Consider the following 24,423-nt stretch of genomic DNA (forward strand, 5'->3'; position numbering starts at 1 on the left):
GTAGAACTATGTATATGACCGTGGACCGTGTGAACGTCACACAATTTCGGTACTTATATTAGTATATTACAATTGACTATAAATACTAACCAACAACTTTTTTGCAGTATTTTTCAATATAATGCTATCACATAATTGATTGTAGTTTAGTGTTAGGATAGTGTGTGTTATTTATACGCCTTTACGGAGATTTATTATATTGTTTTAAAACTCACCAATAATTAAAAAATATTAATTTATAATTTATATGATACAATGATTATTATTGATATTGTTATTTAAAATTAATTCAAAGTTCAACTGTGATGGATAAATTATAGTGGATATACCTGAATACCTGAAAATAATCGTAACTATATATTGATCACACTACAGCGTAATAATGAACGCTAATAACTGTAGCATTGATTAAATACAAATTCATAAAAAAAAAATACAATATAAATCATGATATATAATTAATTACTACAGTAAGTAATAAAAGGACTTTTTTAATTGAAATTAATAAAATAATTAAAATATAACTAATACATTCTTAAATTGACATCTATTAATACGCGTATAATAGTGGCGTAATTCGTGTATTTAAAAAGTAGGTGTTCGACGTATTGGCTAATCGTTTTAATTAATCAAATATGAAAAATGAAATTGATAATTTAAAATTCGAAATAATATCTACTGGCTGGTATATGTGGTATATAAGTGTATAACTATACTACATAAAATTAAAACACAACGATCTTCATACATACATGCATATACATTAACCGTGAGTCGTGACTTATAAATTAGTATTGTGTATTTTCAAATGATGCAAGAAGATCAATTATAGAGGGAAAAAAAAATAAGACGATAAAACTTTCGTCCACTAACTCTACGGTGCTGATGCTCTATGCGTATTTACATCTGTGCACTTCTGACTTCACTGCCACCTGAAATTACGGCGTCGCCGTTTCAACGTCGCGATGGGAAATCATCGGGAGTATGTATAATATGTAATTATCGACTGTTAACCTATTATTATATTTTTAATTGAAATAAAATTTTAAAGCTAATTTAAAGCTATTTTCATTTCGTTGTTTATGTTTACGTAAAATACAAATCACAAACTATATTTAAACTAATTATGGTAAGCAGTTTAGCTGCCGTCTATACGTATACATGTATTATATAGTACTTAAAAATTATTATTACAAATATATTATATATTACTCAATATTAGACATACAAAATTATAGCTACGCCACTATCTAGTATGCTCAGATTAATGAATATAAACATTTTTATAAAAATATTTTATATTCTTTTAAATGTTTTCAAGGATTAAAATTAAAAGTATACTAGACTATGCTGTTTATAAACCCAAAATTGATATACTGTATATCGCTCGTGAAATTTGATCACCATTCACCATAGAATTTAAATGAATGACGTCTGACATTATATAGTCACTAACGACAAACCACTTGCTGAGTTCGAGAATCGAACAGATTACATACATTTTTATTGATTATAAAGTGGAAGTTTTGATGGGGAATAAAATAAAAATAATTAAACGGGGAAATGTTATTTTACACATCAAGAATTTTTACATTTTATAGCTGACCCGGCGGACGTTGTGAGAGAGTATTATTATCATCAGTACTCTATATGTATGCTAAACTTCAGCAAATACACGCATATGGTGACGAATTCATATTAAAGTCCCATTAAAAAAAAGTTTTAAGTTTTTCTCAAATTTTTCAATTTTCCAAACAATTTTTTTAATTTTTATTTTCATAAAAACCTTATTCAGACTACTCATATTACGAACATTATTTTTTTTTTAAAAGACTAAAGAGCTCAATCCAACCACCTATTCGTCTTTAAATTATATATTTTCAAATGAAAATAATTTTATTTATTTATAATATATATAATATTAACTAATATAAATATAAAAAATAAAAATAAATATAATAATATTTGGCCGGTTGCACAAAAATCATCCATATTTATTTTATTGATACGATAATTCATTGGCTCCATATAAGTTTTATCGGTTTAATAAAATATTTTATCGATGGATAAATATTAAAAATCATTGCACAAATCATTGTTTATATTATTATATTATATTATATTATATGTATTATATTTGTGAATATAAAATTATTTGCAAATTTACATTTTATTCGAAAATAATAAAAAAACAAATATCTCATTAGATATCTCATTATTATGTTGATAAACTTTTATTAATTTTATTTTATTGAACCAATACAACTTATTGGAACAAAATCGGGCCTATAAATTAATGAATCAATAGTGACTAACGGTTGATAACTTATTGCGGATTCAATAAGGTATTATGGCTTTGTACAACGTATTTTAATTTTACCGATTCTAATATTCTATAACTCAATTTATTGGACCAATATAGTTTTGTGCAACCGACCCATAGATTTATATTTAAGCATGAGGCCATACACTAAAATAAAACTGTTACCTAACTTTATACATTATATATATTAATTAAGATTTAAGGTATATACTATATATATATTAGTTCATGCACAAGGCATACAATTTTTCCACCATATTTTTGAATAGGGTCAGAGATATTACAAAAATAAAAATAAAACAAATAACTTCCTATATATTATCCGCATGGGGTTCGTGAGTCAAGTAGGTTAGGCATCAAAGACGCACCTTGATGATGATGAAGTTCGTCGGAGCCTGATCTCAGAAGACGGAATATCACAATGCTATTTTTAGTACACTAAAAATTAGAGAGAATAGAGATTAAATAAAAGTTAAGCTCCAAAAAAAAAATAATAATAATAATAATAGTTATATTACTATATAGATTAACGTTGAGGCTATAAAATATTATACAGATATTATATTATAAATATGAGTATAATTAGTATAAAATGTATTACGCACGTGTTGCATATTCGTTTAAAAGAATAATTATACATTTTTATTTTTAATTAAAATAATTTTACTTTTTAAAGTTAAACCGTAAATTGATGTTTTTTTTTGTAATAAATTGGTTATTGTATATGAATTTATGAACACCTATCTTCGTCAGAAAAGTATTAAAACTGCAGTTATAATTAGGCCTTCTGAAAACACAAGATAACGACATTTGTACAAACAACCAACATACTACATTTTACTCGAACAAAATGTTGAACATTAGCAAAAAGGCCATTAGCCACCAATAATAATTACCACTTGGCAGTCAGCACTCACTAGTCACTCACTAACTATACTGATACTAGTAATAATTATTATTATTATAGGTATGTAGTTGGTATTTGAAATAAATAAATAATATTTAATGAATGATGATTTTTTTTGCGTATTTATTACAAAATATGTTTTTCTTAAATATTTTAATAGGTCAAATATGAATGACACAAAACTACATAACTATCCTTTGCCATATGCCCATTTCCCATATTTATAACTCTATGTACTATACACATTTTTATTTTTTATTTTTATGATAAGTCTTAAATTAAAAAATATGCAAAGATTAATGTTCCTTTTTAACAGTTTTTAATTTCATTTTAGACGATTTTATGCTATAATTTATAATATATTTTGTATAATTTTTTTTTTATTGTAATTATAGTGACTGATTAACTGTTAATTATAATATTATATGAAAGCATTTAAAACTTAAATAACAACATTAAGTCAAATGGCTTTCAAATTTCAATGTTTAAAATGGCTTACTGCATAATTTATCAATTATTATAAATATATTTAAAGTAATACCGTTATCGATTAATTATATTAATTATAGGCAATTATATTTATATCAGTCACTAACAACTAGTAAATATAAAGATAAAACATGATAAAACCATTCACTTTTGTTAAATTTGATTCTATTTAAAATGTTTTAAATGCTTTGTAAGAAGTATTTTTAAGAAAATTATTTTTATATTATTTAATATCAAACGTTTAGTCCGTTTAGTTTAGATCAACATCGAATACTGACGAGTATTAATGTAACTAGTAAAGCAATGCAATACGTATAATATGATGGACTGTGCGTTATAGCTGTGAATACTAAATTATCCAACCGTTTCAAGACAACTGCAATGGTAAGATATCGCTCCAAAACTATATTTCTTTCTTAGTTTTTACCAAATCAATTTAATGAATCATCAATATAATATAATATAAGTGGGCCCACAACGATTATCAAACAATAGTGGTCCCTGGCGAATAATAGGTTTTTTTTTATTAAATCAGAAATATTTGAGTATAATAATAATAGTATATTTCGTATATAAAAGGAAACATGTACAAATAAAATTTTTATTTTTGTATTTAAAAAAGTAAGAAATAAACTTATAAATATAATTTTTTTTGTCTGAAATATTTTTATTTGTGGGTCACCAATAATTTGATTATGGCTATGGGCCCCTAAAATTTTTTGGCCCCGGGCCCAAAATTTTCTCAATCCGGGCTTGCATCAATACATTTAGAATATTAGGTACTTACTATTACTTTAAATTAATTTAAGACGATAGATTTATTAATAATAATTACAAAAAAAAGATAATACTAATAAACAATAACAAACACCGATGTACAATAAAATATTCATTCAGTAATTCAAACTTAAAATTTTTTAGTAATTATACTATTATTATAGAGGTTCGTTTAAAGTTAATTATGTATAATTGTATTAATTTGTTTATAACGTACTTTTTTGATTCTTTAATCCTTATTGAATTTGACAATGTGAGTAAAGAGTAATAGAAATTATATTGCATTATACATTTATTTGATTATTTCTGTATCTTATTGCAGACTGCAGTAGTAATGCAATTCGCCAATGTAACATAAAATGTATTATTTATATAATATTTATAAAACAATAATGGCTAAATAATGATCGAGTGATAATAAAGATAGAGTTATAGCGAATAATGAACGCGTATACTCCTTTCTAAATGAGATAATCTTTGTGTTTAATGATGAGTGATAGGATACTTGTTAGATTAGGTTAACTTCAAATTCTAAATTTACGATTTGGGAAAGCTGTTGAAATCAGTTGTTATTTTTTTATCCAATACGGATAAGCGACTGCCGCTGGTTAATTGATATTTATGTATGTGCTATTCAAATTGAAAAAAATAACATGATATCATTGAAAGTTTAAGGCGTTTAAGCTGCAGGTTAAAGGAATCGTTTATACTTTCAATCACATTGTGCGTATAGAAAATGTATTACTCATTATACTGTATACTTTAAATTTGATTGTAGTAGCGTATAGCATATTCATACTTCGTGTTTAGTTTAAGATAAGAAATAATTACACTACGACCGTAATTTATTTTATATTTTGGCGATACCTACTGGTTACGTATGGAACACTTTTTTTTTACATTATACGTCGCATAATAAACGAAATTTCCAAAATCAACTTGTTCCATTTTACCCGCGCCACCGCTCCATATTATAATAAACATATTTATTAATAATTACTAATTAATACATGTTATTATACGTCATTATTAATTGTAATATTTTATATATTATACTTTGGCGAACATTATACCGCAGTACCGGCGGTATCGACCCAAACACGCACAAGGAGTACGGGACACAGCTGTTTCGCAAGCAGTAGCCACCCTTCACAGCGGTTATAGCACTATATTTTTCCACGACCATGTGTTCTGGCGGGGCGCTTGCAGTGCTTGCACTGATCCGTCTATCGTCGTTGTCGTCCCCGCCGCCGCCGTCTGCGCGAAACACGATTTTACGGTCGTTACGGCGATTGCTGTAGCTCACAGCTGTCTCGCCTGTATGTAGTTGTAAGCGCCCGTTCGTCGCGGAAACGTTCGTGAGGTATACCGATATACCATATTATACCGAGCTGTTACGCTGTAATAATAAATAATTAATAATAATATTACCGTTTTATTACTGTTATAAATATATATATATATATATAATATAAATAATAGTGACGGCTCGTACTCATTACCAATCGTGATTTCGGCAAAAGATCTATAAGATAATATTATTTTTGACATGCGACACGACCGAGACTATTATTATACAACAGTGTTGCTTCCGCGGCTCTTGTTTTGCCGGGTACGATGACGACAACGACGAATATAACGTGAGTATGTGGTTGAATTTATATTTTATAATAAATATAACGTTATGTGACTAAAATACTAAATGACTATAAGTACATACTCTACCTGTAGTATATCATTGATGTTCGATCATACATTTGTTATGCTACAGCCGTATTGTTTGTATTATTGTGCTGATAGTATATAATATAGGCGATGAGTTCGTTAGGGGTGGCGTGATAATTTAATGCTGTAATCAAGTGATTTTTTAAGAACTTGTTCATATTTGTCATGTTATCCAAAAAACTCACCCCCCCGTCACTGCCATAGAACATTATTTCTACTGCCGATGATCACAATAATATGATGATAGATATCAGTATTTCTATTGTTTCTAATCATAATCCGTGGTGTGTCTTGGTCAAAATATTAACGGAATCAGACCTATTTATCTAATACATATTATATTACCTGCATAGTGTGAGAAAGCGCCTCCACTGGACCTGGAGCTGGAGGCATATGAATCGTTATTGCCTGCATGGTGGATATATACTATATACCTTGGTTATTGTTATTATTTTGCGTACTCTGTATAACTATACTTGATAGTTGATACTGTATACACATGATAACAAAAATATTCCTGAATGGTTATCAATGTTAAACGATTATATTATTTATAAGGGAGCTAGTAGCTACAGTGGTTTACCGTCATGGCGTACTATAAACCCTAAAGATTCCGTACAAATACATGTACGTCCGGGTTCGATTCAACCAAGGTTAAAATGCAATTCAATTTTTTTTTTTATAAATATAACGTAATGTTAAATTTAATTTGTAAATTATTATAAATTGATATTTTATTCAAATGAACTTTATTTAATTTATATTTACTTAATTTTACTGTTAAAAATCAACGATTTTAAAAGAATTAACCGGAAAATTAACTGACACAACAGTCATTACTATACATTCCTAGATATTATGTTATTGGTGGAAATACAATTATTTTTACAAAAAAAAAAATAAAAAATATTTAAAAAATCATTTTAATGAAGTATAAATTTAATAATCATTTTTACGGTTTAAAATACATAAGAATGATCAGAGACTGGACATACAAATAATGTATTATATAACAGATATAATAATAATAATTTGAACGCAAAAATCGAAAATACAATCTTTGAGAAGATTTATTTTCTTTAGGTACTATTTTTGTTCAAGTATAATACAAACAAGAAAATTATATTTAAACATAAATAATATAACACATGAAAATAATTGGTTTTAAAATATTGGCAAGATCACAAGACAAGTATTACATTAAAACAAAACTTATTTCCAAATCCAATAACTCTTCTGACTTTTGTCCTATTAATATCTTACTGCACTTGTCATTTATTGTGTAATAATATATAGTTAGTTATATTATTGTTTTCTTTTTTTTTAATAGAAAATTTACAAATTTATACTAAAATAATATAGATAGTAAATTGAAAATAAATTGAACAGATAAAGGCGGTTATTAGTATTGCTACATAACTAGGGTTTCTTTTATCATTACTTATTAAGAGGTTCCTGTACCTAAAAAATATTGGGTATAATCAGGCGTGGATTCAGACAATTTTAACAGAACTTAAAAATAACATTAATTTTTACATTTATTGTAATTTATAATATAAATTTATTTTGTTGGTGGCTTAGACGACACTACGACAGGGGGTGCCCGAGCACCCATAGCCCCCCTGAATCCCTGAATCTGCGCCTGGGTATAATTATCTTTTGATTGGTATGTGTATGTGTGTGTGTGTGTGTGTGTTTAGCATACACTTTAGTATAAAGAGATTTGGCCAGTTCATTTATTAAAGTAGTTTTGGTGGAGGTTTTCGTATACTAAGGGGTGAAGGTTATTTAAGGTAGGCATCATATATATTGGAAGGCTTGCAAGGTTTTTTTTATTAGGCGATTTGGTAGATCTTCAAAGTTGAATACCATCATATAACCAGGCTGGGCAATTTTTGACTTGTATATTATGTTAAGTTTATTTGTTCGATGAGAAAGTTTGGATCTTAAAAAAGACCTTAGAACATTGAGTGGAGTTTCGTATTGACTGATTTGCGTTTTGTATTTATATGTATGATACTATATGCTCTGTGTGACCAGTACATGAAATTAATAGCTTGTCAAAAGTTAACCCAAAATATTTTATTTGATTGGCTGATTTAATAGTTAATTATTTCTCACTATATTTTATATTATTTCGTTGCCATGTATCAGTGGTTATTTCATTATAGTTATGTTGTGTAAAAATCCAACGAGGTTCGAAGAATAATTTAGTTAAAGGTACGTTTATAGTTATTTTCTTATCACTTTAACCGATTTTACTTTTACCCGCGCTTCGACTTTTTAAATTATATAGTATATTATAGTCTTTTATATAGAGTCATCAACTAGTACACTACGAGACTCTGTTCGTCGCCAGAATTTACGACGATCACGTTAGCCGCGTCGTCGTGCGTTTTTATTTCGGCAGCGCGCTGGTTATTGTTTCGGCTCGCCTGAAACCACGAAACCAGGACACTACGAAATGATAATATATTTTATATTTTAACAACGACGTGGCATTATATTTTAGACAGTATAGGTACCAGCTAGCTGCAGTGTTATAGCTGAAACTATACGTCTATAACGTACACGCAGTGTCGTCACTCTTCGCCGATCGTATTATAGCGTACAGATAGCTGCGCTCCCGCGGGCGTTAGTGATTCGTAACACACGAAAACTTCGAGACGTGATACTATTCGTGGCCCGACCGGCGGCTCCGAATATAAAACGTGACCATTGCGTGCAAAGACGACGGTTTAGACGTCCGAATAGATCATTTTTTCCCCTCGTCGTCCGCTTCTTGCTATTCTTTCTACGGGAGTCGCCTAGCTATATCATCGTCGTTGTCGTCGCCGTGTACAGTATATACACGTACACAATATGATGCACCGATATAATACATTATTATGCGCACGTCTAAATAAATATAAAGTAACGATTGTAACGTATTATAGCGCTCGTCATTCGGACTTCTTCTTTTGGGCATTAAATAATGTTGTGTGGCGGTGAGTACCTATACTATACGACGAATACAACGCCGACACGCCGTCGCCACCGCTGCCGGTGCGTGCCGAACCGTGAAGGCAATGCCATGCTGCTATAGTAAACTTGTGCACTGTACACCCTACCTTATAGTATACAGAGTCGTACAAAACTTGCGCACGAATATAATAACATTAATGGTATATATATACGTATATAGTTATAATAGTTATATGTATACCATGTACATTATACCTTACCTTCGCGTTCGTTCGGAAACGAAAAAAAAATGACTGAGCAAAATAGAGCAATGCGGTCGAAATTAGAGCGACGGTTTTCTGTTCGAACAATGCCTAATTATAATAATAATATACAGGCGGGTTCGAAACACACGGCACGCACTTCTGCACCGCGCACCTTATAATAATATTATTATAAGAGCGATTGTTTTAACGCGAACATATATTGGATTTCTGAGCAGTGAGGAATAATATTTACTGAATTTAGACGTAGGTATCTAAACATTTTGAAATTGAAGTTTTCCATTTTTGATTGTTGTAATCTCGTTTCATTGCCCCTTTCCTTTGGATCAAAGCTAGATTTTAAATATATTAATAATTATCATGTTTTAGCCGTTATTTTCTTGTAAAATATAAGTGCGGTAGTGCCAGTTCACCATCAATAAATAAATAAAATTGGAAATGAGTTTAGAGTTATTACCTACTTTAACATGTAAGATGTGTGTGTGTGTGACGAGTGACAACGAATAGAACTATTAAATAACTGATTTAATCTACCATTTGAACAAGTAAATATCATGATTTCTCGGTAAAAATCAAGTGTTGAGTAATATGATTTATGCATATAAACACTAAGGTACCTATGAAAAGTTATTTATTCATTAGTGACTCTTATTAAAACATACAATTTGTATTTCTTAAAATATTAACTATCTAAAAATTATAATTTTCTACGAATAAAAAATGCAGAAGTTAATATGAAATATAACTAATCAAATTATTGAAATTCGATTCCCTTCCCCCTTATAGGGGTTATAAAGTGAAAAATGAAGATTTATGCTGGGTTTCAGTCCATTTCTATCATTTACTATAAAAATAAATAGTGACGTTAAGCTTGGGAAATTTGTGTATTATAATTTATATTACGTTATTTATTTGTATAGGTAATATGTTGTATATATTAAACATTATATTATACAATACTTATACTAACCCGTTTAAAAAAGTAAATCAACTAAGATAATATGCTAGTGCAGGTAATTGCTGATCTGCGATGAAAGAATCATTCTGTATGTAAGGCATTATTCAGATTATATGTATACATATTTATACTGTAATAGTACTCGTATTATAATATAACAATAATTTTACATAGCACCTGACCCGTATACTTATACATATTCTGCCGTCTGGTTTATACCTCTGAAGCAGGTGAATCGTATTGTATACACTATAATATAATATTAATGTTTGTTTTATTCGCTCGACAATTATCGGATTTGCGCTGCAATGCCATTTGAGGAGTTCAATAAGGAATTTTGGTCGCACTGTTTGTGCTGTTCTTATATATTTACGAGATCTTCCGTCACTACGGCGATGCACTGCTGGGCGCTGGTAACTACATTTTAAATACAATAGTTACAACAGTCAACAATAGTCAAATCGTATAAATTAGTGTGAAAACAACAAATTATTCATCGGTGGTAATTATTGTTCATACACTCACATAACGTCATGTCGCCGTTTGGGATTGTCATTGTTTTCGCTTTCATGATTCGGCCTAACATGATTTTCATAATTTTATCATATAGGTACAATAAATATAGATATATAAATTATAATATAGTCGTCGATCGTTAAACATCAGTCTCACAAAAGAAGATTTGTCTTCACGTTGTTACTTGTTTGCGCTAAACTCGGTCAAATGAAAAATTGTCTGATAGTATGTATTTAGTGCAGTACTTACTAATATAGTTACTAATACTACTTACTATGCATTTAGTTACTGTACAATGAGTTATTTATATACGACAATCACATAGTTCAACAAACCTGAAAACATTATGACTTTTTCTCCAATATGATTGCCTCTAATTGGCAATTAATTATTTTATAAATCGAAATATCTAAGTACAAAATATGTGGTTAAATCAAATTTTTTGTATTGTATTTATGTTATAAAGTTCTTCCTAACTGAAATATTTTAATAATATTTTCAAATATATTATTATACTGTTGTATAATATAAGTATAAAATAAAACAGAAGAGTAAATGAGTCAATATATTATTATTTACTTCCAATATATTCTCACAAACTGCTTATAAATTTAATATTAAGCCCGATGTGTTATGAAACTTGAAAATTAGAGATCTGAGTCTGGTTTCGGTTACCTAACCAATATGCTATATGCGGTCTACCAAAAATAACATTCATGATACATTATAATTGAAACAAAAATTGTATGTTCTTCTGCTGTTATGATAAGTATCTATGTTTGCGATTTGTGGTCTTCAATAAAAAATATATATAATACTCTCATAAATTATACTTAATATATGACGCGCTAAAACGTTATTACAATCATATTATAAATAAATTCATTAGATTTTTAGTTTATGAATTTATATAATACTTATAATACTTATTATATATTTTTAGTTTATACCTAGTTCGATATTCGATCTAAATTGTAAATATATCAACAATAATAATCAATACTTATGAATTATAGATTAATAGATTATGTTTATTATAGGTACTTTATACTTTTTATACTCACTATATTATATGTATGAAAAATATACTACCTAGGGAGCCTTACCTGTTGTTCGCTTCACTCATCAACCCTCATAGGTCTTCACCTACATGACCTATGGTATATTTATATATTACTATAGTAGAGATACATACTAAAATATTTGTCAATTATTTTAACTTGTAAAGTTGTAATCATATTATTGTATAAAACGCCACATTATCTATGATTACTTATATTTTTAATAACTAAAAAATACAAATATACCTAGTATGACGATTTATATTAATGGGTAGTACACAAAATGACATAGATTGCATATTATCATCGTTGAAATGTTGAATGGCCAAAAATAAATGTTGTACTATGTTAGTCAAACGCATGTTATATCTATACAATATTGGCTTGATGCCGCGATTTGTATAAACTCGTATACAGTTTATACATAAAAAATACCTATCATCATATAATATGCATTTTCAAAATATTTTAAGGAATACTTTAGGTTTAAAATATACGATTACTTTATTTTATAAATAAAGCAAATATTATGTGGTATATAATAAACATAGGTTATACTATATATATATTATAGATATTAAAAACGGGATAAATATAACTTTATTTTGAAAAGTACTTGCTAGTGAAATTTTAAGTAAAATGTAATGTACTTAACCATTGGAGCAACTAGGATTTATTTTTAAATGTTGAGGAGAATTATATAGAATACAAATTTTATAGGAGAACTGAACTAGTGATCATTTTCAATTATTAAAAAAATTATAGCATCAAAATATTGTTGAAATAGTACATAATATTATGTTTCCTGAAAAACAAATAAGTACAATATTTAATATTTATTATCTTATAATTTTGATAAATTCTATATAAATATTGATACAGATAGTAAGACTCTCATACTATATTCTATTATACTATATTAATGTGTCCAATATAATGGGTCTTACTCTTTGTGGTTACTACTTTAAAAAAAAATATTAACAACTTAAGATAGTACCTAAATTGGTAATTTTTAAAGGAGTTACAATTTTTAAATAATCATAATAATAAATAGATACAAGAACAAGGAACTTAAAATTTTAAATTGATTCTCTTTTTTTGTCATAAGAGGATTTCATACTAGGTTTCATATATTTGTTGTCATCGGCTCTGTCTTATTAGTTTGTAGTAAGATCCAAAATTTACGTTCAGCAGTTTAAGTTTTAATTTTAAAATCAGAGTAAATCGACTTGTTACCAATTTCAAAGTTATTATTAACTTTATCTATATTCTTGATGCATTATTTGATATTTTTAATTTTGAACTTTAAAATGAGCATACCTTTTTTTTTAAATATTACAATTTAAAAATGTTCATAATTCGCTTTAAAATTAATATATCAAAAAAATACTTCTGAAAGATAACAGTAATGTATGTTATATCGTTTTTTTAAATCTAATATTATGTAGGTTAATTCACTTTAATATTAAACCAACGGTACTAAACTTAAATTTACGATATAAAATATAAACGCACTGGTAAAACGTAGACAATAAAATATATATAATTCGTTTTTTTCCATTTCATTATCAGTTATCATTAGTCGATAAACCGAAACTCATAACCACGGGTCATGTCTTTAAGTATAGTATCATACCATCTCACAGATATATTTATTTATAGTTATACATATATATTATATATCTCAATATCTGTGTACCATCTACATTTTACAGGTCACATCCGTAATGACAAACAACATAGATGACATACGTTTATAAATGTAAAGTAATTTTGTCCAATCTTTATGCCTTATGCACCATGACATTGTTTGTACTTACAAATAGAAAGTTAATAATTTTATTTAATATTATTTTCTGGTATGGGGAGGGATACAGCCCCAACCTTTTAGTTGCATCACTGGACCTAATCAACTTATAAAATAATTAGTTTGTGTAATTTTTCAGTTTTAAATGCCAAACGAATTATATACGTTAACTACTTTAAAAATCAGTTAATTTTCAAATATAAACTTAGTTTTAAAAATTAAAGAGATACGTGGCCTAAATAAATAATATGAAATTTTTTTTTTATAGTTAAAAACCGTTACATGCAACGAACTTTAGGGGACCGAATTTTTTTTCGTTATAACGGAAATTTCGTTGTAACGAAAATTCGTATAAGCTCTTTATAAGCCCTGATTTCCGGCAGGGGACTTCTATGACTTTCGTTATAATAGGATTTTTCGATGTATTGGTATTCGTTGTAACGGGAATTTACTGTATTTTTATCTATTAAAATTGGATAATAGCTCAAATTCTGCAATGTTTACAAACAAATATAAAATTATTGATATGTATTAAAATTATATTAGTATAATTATACTTGCAATCGTAATTAGTAACATTAAAAGTATTAAAATTTAATTTGATTATTAACTATAGGCGGGTGTTAACCAGTTGCTTTAAATGGCTGTTTTTGGCATTTTAAAAATGTACCAGTTTCTCATCATTATTTATTATATGTATGATAATAATACCAATCCGTAAAATAGAGGAGGTAAAAATTTAAATTATAATCATAGTTTATAAAAATAATTAAAATTGTAATAATAATGATAGCTCATCTAGTCACCTGGTACAAAGAGTATATTTTACCAGAATATATACGACGTAATTTTCAACGCATTTAAGTATAATTATAATTAAATATTGTATTTATTCTTTTATTGTACTTATTCATATTAATCATATTATTTTTATACATTTTACGTACCTATCATTTTATACTATTTTTTATTTTTATATTACAATAAATTACAATACCTACCTATTTATTACCTTTGAGTATAAATTATAATTGTAAATATAAAATTTTTTTTGTTTATATTTTTGACAAATTACACTGTATCTCGCTTATAATTATTGTATTTATCCTTTTATCATAAATATTATTATTATTTACATATTTACTTCCCCTATTTTATGGATTGGTATTGTATTGATAAATATAATATATCATTATTAATTAGATTTTATTATATATATTTAAATTTAAATATTTGACATTTAGCCATTTTAAATTTACAAATTATCTATACTTTAATATGATATTATAATCTATAATTAGTTTTAAAATTTAGAATTAAGAAAACAAATTAAAAAATTATCGATACAACTTAATACTACATTATAAGAATATCATGGACACGACATTTTCTATAAAAACACAAAAAAAAACATACAATAAGCACTCAGTCGCTAGGCCATTCAGGCGCCTAGCTGCTCAGTCGCACATCCAGTTTATATTCTATTATACTATACATGTTCTTAGATAACGCATCTTTTATCAAATTAAAAGTATTATTCATAGTATACTTTTTGTATTTTGTTAATTCCTAAATTATCTATCCACTCAACAATTCAAACCGCAAGTTCTACAAGAGGTAAGGTGATATATCTATCTTCAATATATATATACATCACGCATTCACGCATAATCATATATATACAATTAGATATATAAAAGATAAAACTCTCTTACTCACTCCCCGTATTAAGATTTCATATTAATTAGTAATACATAAAGTAATGAGTTGAGAATATCAATTTAAATACAATATAATAATTTTTAAGCCAATATTAGACTAGAACCTTTTACCTCATTTTTATCTCATTACAATTTTATAATCATGTATGTATAATAATATGTGAGGCCAACTGGTGCATTATGTTCTAGATAGTTTGGGGGGGGGGGGGAAATTGAAAAAAGGTACTTTTGAGAGCAACTGGTACACACACGCCCAACTAGGTATTTATTACATCTTACAAAATAGTATGATTAAATAATTTTTTCTACGTTTTGCAGTCGTATTTATAAATAATGTATAGATAAAAACGATGAGTAATAAACTAAAAAATTACTAATTAATTAGATAATAATCCAAATATAAGTTATGAGATAGATGTATGATACCGTATACATATAAAAAATATGAAAACGATAGTCCTAGTTGTTATGATGGGTTTTAAACTTTTACCATATAAACCAAACACAACTTACTAGTTATTAATAATTATAACTGTTTTTGAAATTAGAAGGTTACATTAAAAATATTAAATTATATAACTTAAAAAATATTTATACTTTTTACTGTGTGAGAATTTCTTCGTCTAACTTTTCGGTTCCTAGAGCTATTGGTGTAATTAATTGCTTGTTTCTTTTTACCAATGAACAACATATATTTCCAATTTTTACTACTGTCTGTCAGTAATCAGTAAATATATTATCTATTATTATTCTTCAAATAATACGTGACCTCGACCGCTTGATCGTTGACATACATTTTTGAATTTTAATAGTTGAAATAAAGTTGAAACAGTTTTAACGATATCTAAATTTCAAATCTTACAATTTAAGTTCTTACGAAGTGCTATAGTTTTTATTTACTTCAAATAATATTTTGTTGTTTCTAATTTTCAGGTAATTGTTTTACAGACTGGACCGCAATGAGTTGTGTTCCTTGCGTAGATCCATGTAATTCTGTGTCCAAAGATGATTTGGACAGGTGGACGAATAGTCTGAAACACGTTTTGGCCAATCAAACGGCTACGAAAATGTTTGAAGACTATTTGAAGGCATGTAAATTGGATTCTGTGGACATTTTGGAGTTGTGGAAAATGTGCGACGGCTTGTTGCGCTACGTACATCACAAGAAAATCGAAAAGTAAGCACGTCACAAATCTATTCGATTTGTCTGTCGCCTATATAATCAATAACGACGAAGGTCTAAACTACTGGTCGGCGGTCGCATAAAAGTATATTGGATTATTTAGTGTTTTAATTACTATATATATATAATATAATGTTATAATACAGTTTTTGAAATTTTAAAGTCACTGTTAATAGTTTAACTCGGTAATCACACACAGGACTAGAGGATATTGCTTATCCCGAACCCCTTAAAACTGATCTGCTATATTCGGTACATGTCTAATCACCAGAGCTAAAATTTCCCTTCAATATATATCGTCAACTTTGGGTCTGGTTATGGTCCGCAGTGTCTAGACGTTATGCTGTTTTATTGTCTAACGTTGAAAGGAAAACTTATACCACCCATTAACCAGAAAGAGCTTTGAATAGGTAATTTCAAAACATTTTTAAGGAAAAGGGAAATTTAACAAATCACAATATGGAAAATAATTTCCTAAGAAAACACTGCGAGTAAATTATATACTACTCATTAGTATTGATATTTAATTTAAACAGCAATTGTAATTCATTCAAAGACCTTTATACAACTTTAAGTAGGTACCTATAGTATACCTACCTACAAAACCCCTTTTTGTTGACTTAGATGACAGATATAGACAATTTGTTCTAATATGACGTACCTACCTGTGTACTAGCTAGAGCAGTGATGGTCTTCAACCGGTGGGCCGCGACACATTTTTAGGTTGCGATAATTCAGTTTTAATAGTATTACTGCAAAGCATTAAGGAATTTTAGATTTTTTTATAAAATTTACCCTGGGTCGCGAGATCAAAAAAGTTGAAGACCACTGTACTAAAGTACTGTTTATACTGACAATCCCAATTTAATACACAATCAAAGTATAATTTTTAACTTAGGCCAGATTTTTATTTATATTAATGGAAATAATAGATGAGTCGTGGGTATTGATACGTTATGCACTTGGCATTTCAGCGAATCGTCAAAAATTAAAAATGACTACATCGCCATTGTAGAATGTGCCGGTGAAATGGAGGGATTGACGGAACACCAGTTGCGCCGGTTGGAAGAAACTAAAAGCAGTGGGCCGAAGAAGATATTAGCCCGCGTCGAGAAACTACGTCAGACAGCTTACGAACTGATGCAGCACGACTATGGATTGTTTAGGAAAAAGTTGTTAAAAGATCACAAAATCGCGAAAAAATAACGTTTTTGTTTGAATCGAAATATTATTACGTATGTCTAAGATGTTTATTTTCTATATTTTATAATTTATTTGAAGTACAAAATACATGTTTGTTTAATATTATTTATACATTATGTTGTGATAAAATATGTTATTTCATCGGAACGTGATATACATTTAAGTTTAGGATAGAAAACCCGGTTGTAAACTCTCCCGGGTCAACATTATATTTACCTGTAGGCTGTAGGAAATGTGTAAACTCACCAGAGTTGAAAAATAGTGTTGTGGATTTCATCTCACTCAAACGTTGTACCTACACAAAACACAAAAATTCAAGAGTTAGGCTTTCTGGGTACCACACGTGACACGACTGCGTACGGTGCATCTTTTTGAGAACACGATTTCGTATGATTTTCTGTGCATCGTTGCCACATTTAAGTTTTTATTTGAGATCAGTAAAAATTAAATTTAAACTTTCGGATTAATATCCGAATTATTATTGTATACGTTCTATTAGTTTAAATCAAATGGCAACAGTGGTTTAAAGTTGCGGATAAAAATCGTACGCAATCGTATTTCACCGGGCTTTCTGTAGAATACGGAGATGGAGAGATGACATTAGTAAAGTTGGAAAATGGCTGCGTTACATTTTGGATTAGTATTCATAGATCTAAATGAAGATTGAAGAGGGAATGTTTATATGTATATTGTATATTCACATTAGCTGCAATATTGCAATAATGCCCACACAAAGCGAAAAATTAGAAACTTTTTACTTCATACTTAGTTAATACGTATATTGACGAAGATATACATATCCTTCAACTATGTGTGCTTCAGTATCATCATCATAAAAACAACAAACGGTTGTGAATCGTTCCATTCGCATTTATATTCACATTTCTCTAGTACTCGTTCATGTCTATTTATATTTATAACTGCATAAGGCCCTAACAGTTTTTCAAACTGAAGTGTACTGTGTACATAAAAAAATCAAAGTCACAATAAACAAAATATAATAAGTAAAACCTTTTATACCAAAAATAAAGAAAAAAATTATATTATAAAAATAAGATTATAAAGACCAATATATAAATACCTTAAATTTTTTGAAATCTGTATGATCATATTGTTATAAACATAAAAATTTAATTAAAATGTTTACTAATTTGAATATATTATTATTAGTATGTATATAGTATTATTATTTAATTGAATGTTTGAAATTTCGATGTATATTTGATTTATTTTATGATTTTTATTTTATTTGTATTTTAACTATAATTATAGCCCACAACAGCTAAAGCCCGAGAGTTTAGATGTTCCCGTCGGGTAATATTGGAGTAGACCCTGGAGAATTTACAGATAGGTAATTTATTAAAATCAGGAGAGTTTACAATCGCTCGATAGAAGAACTTTCAGGAAAAACTAATGACAATAACACAAGGCTTATTAATATCCATGGATAAATAAATGGAATATTCACAATATAAAAGTTACCGATAAAAATAATAATATATATCTATATTTTTGTACATTCACATATTTACACTACAATAATTAGCGGACGTTGTTTATTTTTTATCCAAAAGATCTTTGGCCTCGTTTATCTTTGCAGCTATGTACGGTGAACCACCTTTATCTGGATGATTGATCAACATGATTCGTTTATGGGCATCCTGAAAAAAAAATTAAAAATAAATATTATTTATTAATAAACAAATCTAATAACATATTATTATATATTTATATATTATATTTTCCCACGTATACGACAATTACAGCGAAAATGAGTTAACGTGTTTCAAAAATAAAACTTGGAATCGAGTACCAACAGTATCACGCAACAAAAACATAAAATAAATATTTTTCGCCAAAAGTACAAAAATATACACATTGCACAACAAATGTCATTCATAGCTATGTCCGTGAAATATTTATAAAAAAAAAAACAGATTTCTGACAATTTTTTAATAAAATAAAATAAATTGTTTAAATATAATCCATAAAATAGAAAAATATACGTACCTATACTATTTTTATATTTCATTTTTTACGCATAAATATAGTTAGATTATACCAATATTTTATTATTTAAATTATCGTTGGTAGGAAGTATTTTTCATTTACGCATTGCTTATTAAAATATAATTTTTTTTATTTCATAGTAATTATTACTACTTTCTATGAAGTTGAATTCACATTTCTCAGTATTTTAATTAATTACTTATAGGTATAATTATTATAATTGATTAAAAACAAAATTAATTTCTTTAATGTTTATCACTGATATTACTACCACTACTGGCTATCCTAAAAAAAATATAGGTCTAGTGAAACATAAAAAAAGTAACCACTCACCAAAGGCATAACCTATTCCCCTCACCAAAATCATGAATATAATATTATGTTTACATGTTTGAAGCTAGATAATATTAATACTAATATAATATGCTTAGGTATTTTTATGTACTTCTGTCTAATAAAATTGTATTATTTCTTTAGTATCCAACACCCATGAATACTAATTACAAATTAAAAATAAATATGTGTCATGTAAATACAATAATATTCTATTATTTTTATTTACTTAAACAAATTTAACCGTTAACTTTATTAAAAAACAAGAAGATTACCCACCCTACTTTGAAAGTATTGCTTGAGCAAAACTTTTATTATAGAATAGCAGCCATTGGTTATGGATAGCGATTTGTAATGAAATTAACTAGAGATTTAATTTGGTCAATAAAAGTTGCAAACGGTTCTCATATATTATGTATAATTTGAGAAAAACACTAATTAATGTAAATGCGATGAAAATAAAATAAAACATTGTAATTAAATTAAAATTATTCTTTAAGAATATAAATTATAATATTGTATAGGTATTTATTGTTTTTAGTGGACTACTATTTAATTATTTAATGGAGAGTACACACTACATATGCTCTGTTATATTTTTTCAGCAATCATTTGCACAAATATTTAGTAGTGTAGACAAAGGCTTGAACAAAAATTCAAATTATATAAAGTATTATAGTCAGTTTGACAACTAAAGAGTTAACAACAGTATTGTGCTAAAGCCAAGGGACTTGGTGAATACATGAATTATAAACTCATATGTGGTATGTAAAAGCTCGACTTAGTTGACATCCACGCTAATAAGATTTATACAAGTGCAAATTATTAGAATATTTAGATGAAATGTTTTATTTTTAACTTTATTTATTTGTAAGAAGTTACAATACTGATTTATTTATTTGTTTCTAAATTAAATTTAGCTATAGCATAAATCCAGTTAAAAATTGTTAACTTAAAATAGTGTCAAAATTATAAATATTATTAATTTGAAAAATTGTCTATGTTCATTGTGAGATAGTTATTATTTAATACAGAAATTATTTCATAGTAAATGACTTATTTTATATTAATATATATTTGTATTAATTATTAAAATTTATTTATAACTTGACTATTAAAAACAAAATTAGTAATCAATAATCAAAATCAACATTTGTTTAGAACATTAGAATTTTTGATGATGAACCAAATATACTATATTCAAAATGGTGTTTTACAATATTGCTTACAGCTGTAATATCAGAATATTATCAAGGTATACTAGGAAAAACTATTTATTTACAGCTGATCATTTTATGAACATGTTAAATAAAATTAATTTTTTAAATAATGTTATTGCAAAAATGTATTACTCATTCAGATATATACAAGACTTTAAACTATGAATTTTAAAAAAGTTCATGCAGATAATTAATTGCACACAATTTTTTATCTGACAAAAGATAATAGAAAAATTCTATGGAGAATGGAGACATGATAAAATAAAATTTAAAATTTAAACACACAGTATTACTGATCAGTGGTGTACTCAGGATTTTTTAACGAAGAAGGATAGAAAAATTGGTTGTAATATTTGTGTGAGTTGCAGTCATTAACAATAACAATAGAATATTGAATTACATTAAATTACTTTAAAAGTAAGAATTGTTTAAAAACAACCTAACCATACCTTGAATCTATAAAAAAAAAAAAAAATAATTATTTACATTAATAAGTTTATATTAATTTTCCATGATTTTTAAGACATGACATAAATCATTAAAATTTTTGGGAAGAGTTAATACTTTTCTATGAATAATCAACAACTTTAAACTACCGACAATGTTTAAGGTCTTAAAATGCTATATTAAATTAGTCAATAATAAGTTTAATATTTAATAGTAAATTAAATCTTTGGAATTTTAAAATGTTGTCTCAGGAGTACAATACAAGAACATGTATAATTATAGTATTTCTTTTAGCTATATTAATTTGAAATCGTAAACAATAATTTTTAAAAATTATTAATAAATGACATCCAAACGATAGAAAACAAAAATAGCTATATAAAATCAGGATACTTATTTGTTCAAAAAAGTTTAAATATATTATTTAAAAATTTTATAATAACAAGGTTTCTAATGTTAAATACTTAGGTACTTATACGGAAGTCTATATTTTATATTTTATTTGTAGATAGAATAATCAGACGACATAGCACTGAAGTGGAAAGGAAATTAATAATCTAGTAAGTATCATCGATCTATTTGTATAGATAATAAATATTGTTTATTTCATACTTAAGGCAGTTAAAATTTTATAGAATTATAATATGATTTAGCTTACTTTGATTTTGTTTTTTGGAGCATTATTTGACACATCAAGTATGAGTGTGGCTTCGCGTTTGGACATAGTAGGTTCAAATCCGCCTTTATGAAATTTACTACTTGACTAAAAGCAATAAAAAAAATAATAAAATGTTTATAACAATAACAATAAAGTCATAATGTTTTGTAATTTTACCAAAATTCCCGATTCGGATGACATTGTTTTAAGAACTTCACTCATTTTTTGAGCTATTTGTGGAGCAACTCGTAATACTTGTCGACCAGCAAAACCAGCTGCGGCCAGACCTAGCCCAACGACAACAACACTGGCCTTTAAATAAAATACATTTAAAATTACAAAATTAATCCAACACAAAATGATCATAGTTAATTACCATCTGTCAATTTGTTGCGCAAAACGTGAAATATTGAAATAATTAAAAGTGTAAAGTTGTTCTGTAACGTTGATAAACGTTAAAGACGTAAGTAGTAAGTATAGACAGTATAGTAAAATTAAACTAAATGAGAGTTAAGACTTGAGAGCACGATGTAGATAAAATTAAGAAAGGTTGAGAATTTGAGACTAAGAGATAACTGTTATCATTTGACATAAAGCATTCTGATAACAACATGGACCTATTGATACTAATGGCCAATGGGTATGCATAGACCTTATATTTATTTATTTATTGATATTTGGCAGTAACGTCCGCTAAGTATTATATTATAGGTATATAATATTATAATAAATTAAATTAAATAAATATAAATTATACCCAGATTTTATTTTCGCCATACAGTTATTACTTATCACATAAACTTAAGTAAATCATTGTCACAGTATATGCAGTAATTCTACCTTACACTTACACTTCACTAGTTATTAGTTCTGAGGGCGAGTTTGGATTTAAATATTTAATAAGGCCCTAAGCTATTTGAGATATGGGGCCCTTTAGAATTGCAGATATTATATGCATTGACGGAAATATGGGATATTTGGAGGGGCTTCCCCCATAATAAAAAATCATTCAGAACCCTCGTAAATTTTTTACACATTGTATAAGTATAAGGTTTATACCATTAGGGGGCTATATCAAACAAATAAATATTTAAGCCCCCCCCCCCGCCAAAAAAAAAAATTGTATTTTAACAGCCTATGATTATAAGTCAGTTCTAAGTATGATTTTCGGGGATAATACAGAGGATTAAACTGAATTACAGTTAAGAAATACCTAGATAATTGAAATAAAAACTTAATATTATTTTTATTTATAACATACTTAAAAATAGTTAATATAAGTACCTTATAATAAAAATATTCAATACACGAAATATCTCTGTGTTGATCCATTTTGTGTACCTAAATAATTTTTTTTTTATGATGTTGGCTTGGGGCACCATATATAATGATTATCAGATTATATATGTGCTATGGAATATGACAAATGCTCACTTGAACAATTTTTTGGAGGCCCCCAAGACAGTTGTGTATCAGATACACTATACAGTATACACTGTATCTTATAGGTACGTAAATCCGGCACTGGTATAGTTCACCAATAGACACTGGTTACGTCATATTATCCGAAAAAATTTTCATACGTACATTTGTCCAATATTATGTTTATATTATATATTGTAATCATAAATAATATTATATATTTATATTTTTTTATGATAATTTACGATTGCAAATTGCTATGTCATCATCATAATATTATTAGGTTTTGCATTACAAATCATAGTATAAACAATAAATATATTTTGGTATTAGGTTTATTACTTATGTCATAAGTGGCAAATGTTTCGAATACTAAAAACAAATTATCCTGTGAGGCTGTGAATATCACAGATTGGCTGCTAACTTCTATAGGTAC

The 24,423-nt window shown here is 27.3% G+C and overlaps 2 protein-coding genes across 5 annotated transcripts; one reads left to right on the top strand and one right to left on the bottom strand.

Moving 5' to 3' along the window:
• Window positions 1-3,964: 3,964 nt before the first annotated feature.
• LOC132932119 (uncharacterized) lies at window positions 3,965-18,008 on the top strand. 3 transcript variants are annotated; one of them, XM_060998338.1, is made up of 3 exons: window positions 3,965-4,103; window positions 16,445-16,688; window positions 17,669-18,008. In XM_060998338.1, the coding sequence occupies exons 2-3, from the start codon at window positions 16,471-16,473 to the stop codon at window positions 17,898-17,900; spliced, it is 450 nt and encodes a 149-aa protein (XP_060854321.1). In that variant the 5' UTR covers window positions 3,965-4,103; window positions 16,445-16,470; the 3' UTR covers window positions 17,901-18,008. The 3 variants fall into 3 exon arrangements, with proteins under 3 accessions (XP_060854321.1, XP_060854320.1, XP_060854319.1); XM_060998337.1 differs by lacking the exon at window positions 3,965-4,103 and adding an exon at window positions 5,732-6,140; XM_060998336.1 differs by lacking the exon at window positions 3,965-4,103 and adding an exon at window positions 5,735-6,136.
• LOC132932120 (mitochondrial import inner membrane translocase subunit TIM14) lies at window positions 17,903-23,120 on the bottom strand. 2 transcript variants are annotated; one of them, XM_060998340.1, is made up of 5 exons: window positions 22,942-23,120; window positions 22,743-22,877; window positions 22,566-22,670; window positions 19,430-19,558; window positions 17,903-18,192 (listed from the first exon to the last, which is right to left on the bottom strand). In XM_060998340.1, the coding sequence occupies exons 1-4, from the start codon at window positions 22,942-22,944 to the stop codon at window positions 19,454-19,456; spliced, it is 348 nt and encodes a 115-aa protein (XP_060854323.1). In that variant the 5' UTR covers window positions 22,945-23,120; the 3' UTR covers window positions 17,903-18,192; window positions 19,430-19,453. The 2 variants fall into 2 exon arrangements, with proteins under 2 accessions (XP_060854323.1, XP_060854322.1); XM_060998339.1 differs by lacking the exon at window positions 17,903-18,192 and having other exon boundaries at window positions 19,383-19,558.
• Between the last annotated feature and the right edge of the window lie 1,303 nt (window positions 23,121-24,423).

The sequence above is a fragment of the Rhopalosiphum padi genome, chromosome 1, assembly GCF_020882245.1.
Source record: "Rhopalosiphum padi isolate XX-2018 chromosome 1, ASM2088224v1, whole genome shotgun sequence".
In the NCBI taxonomy this organism is placed as follows: Eukaryota; Metazoa; Arthropoda; class Insecta; order Hemiptera; family Aphididae; genus Rhopalosiphum; species Rhopalosiphum padi.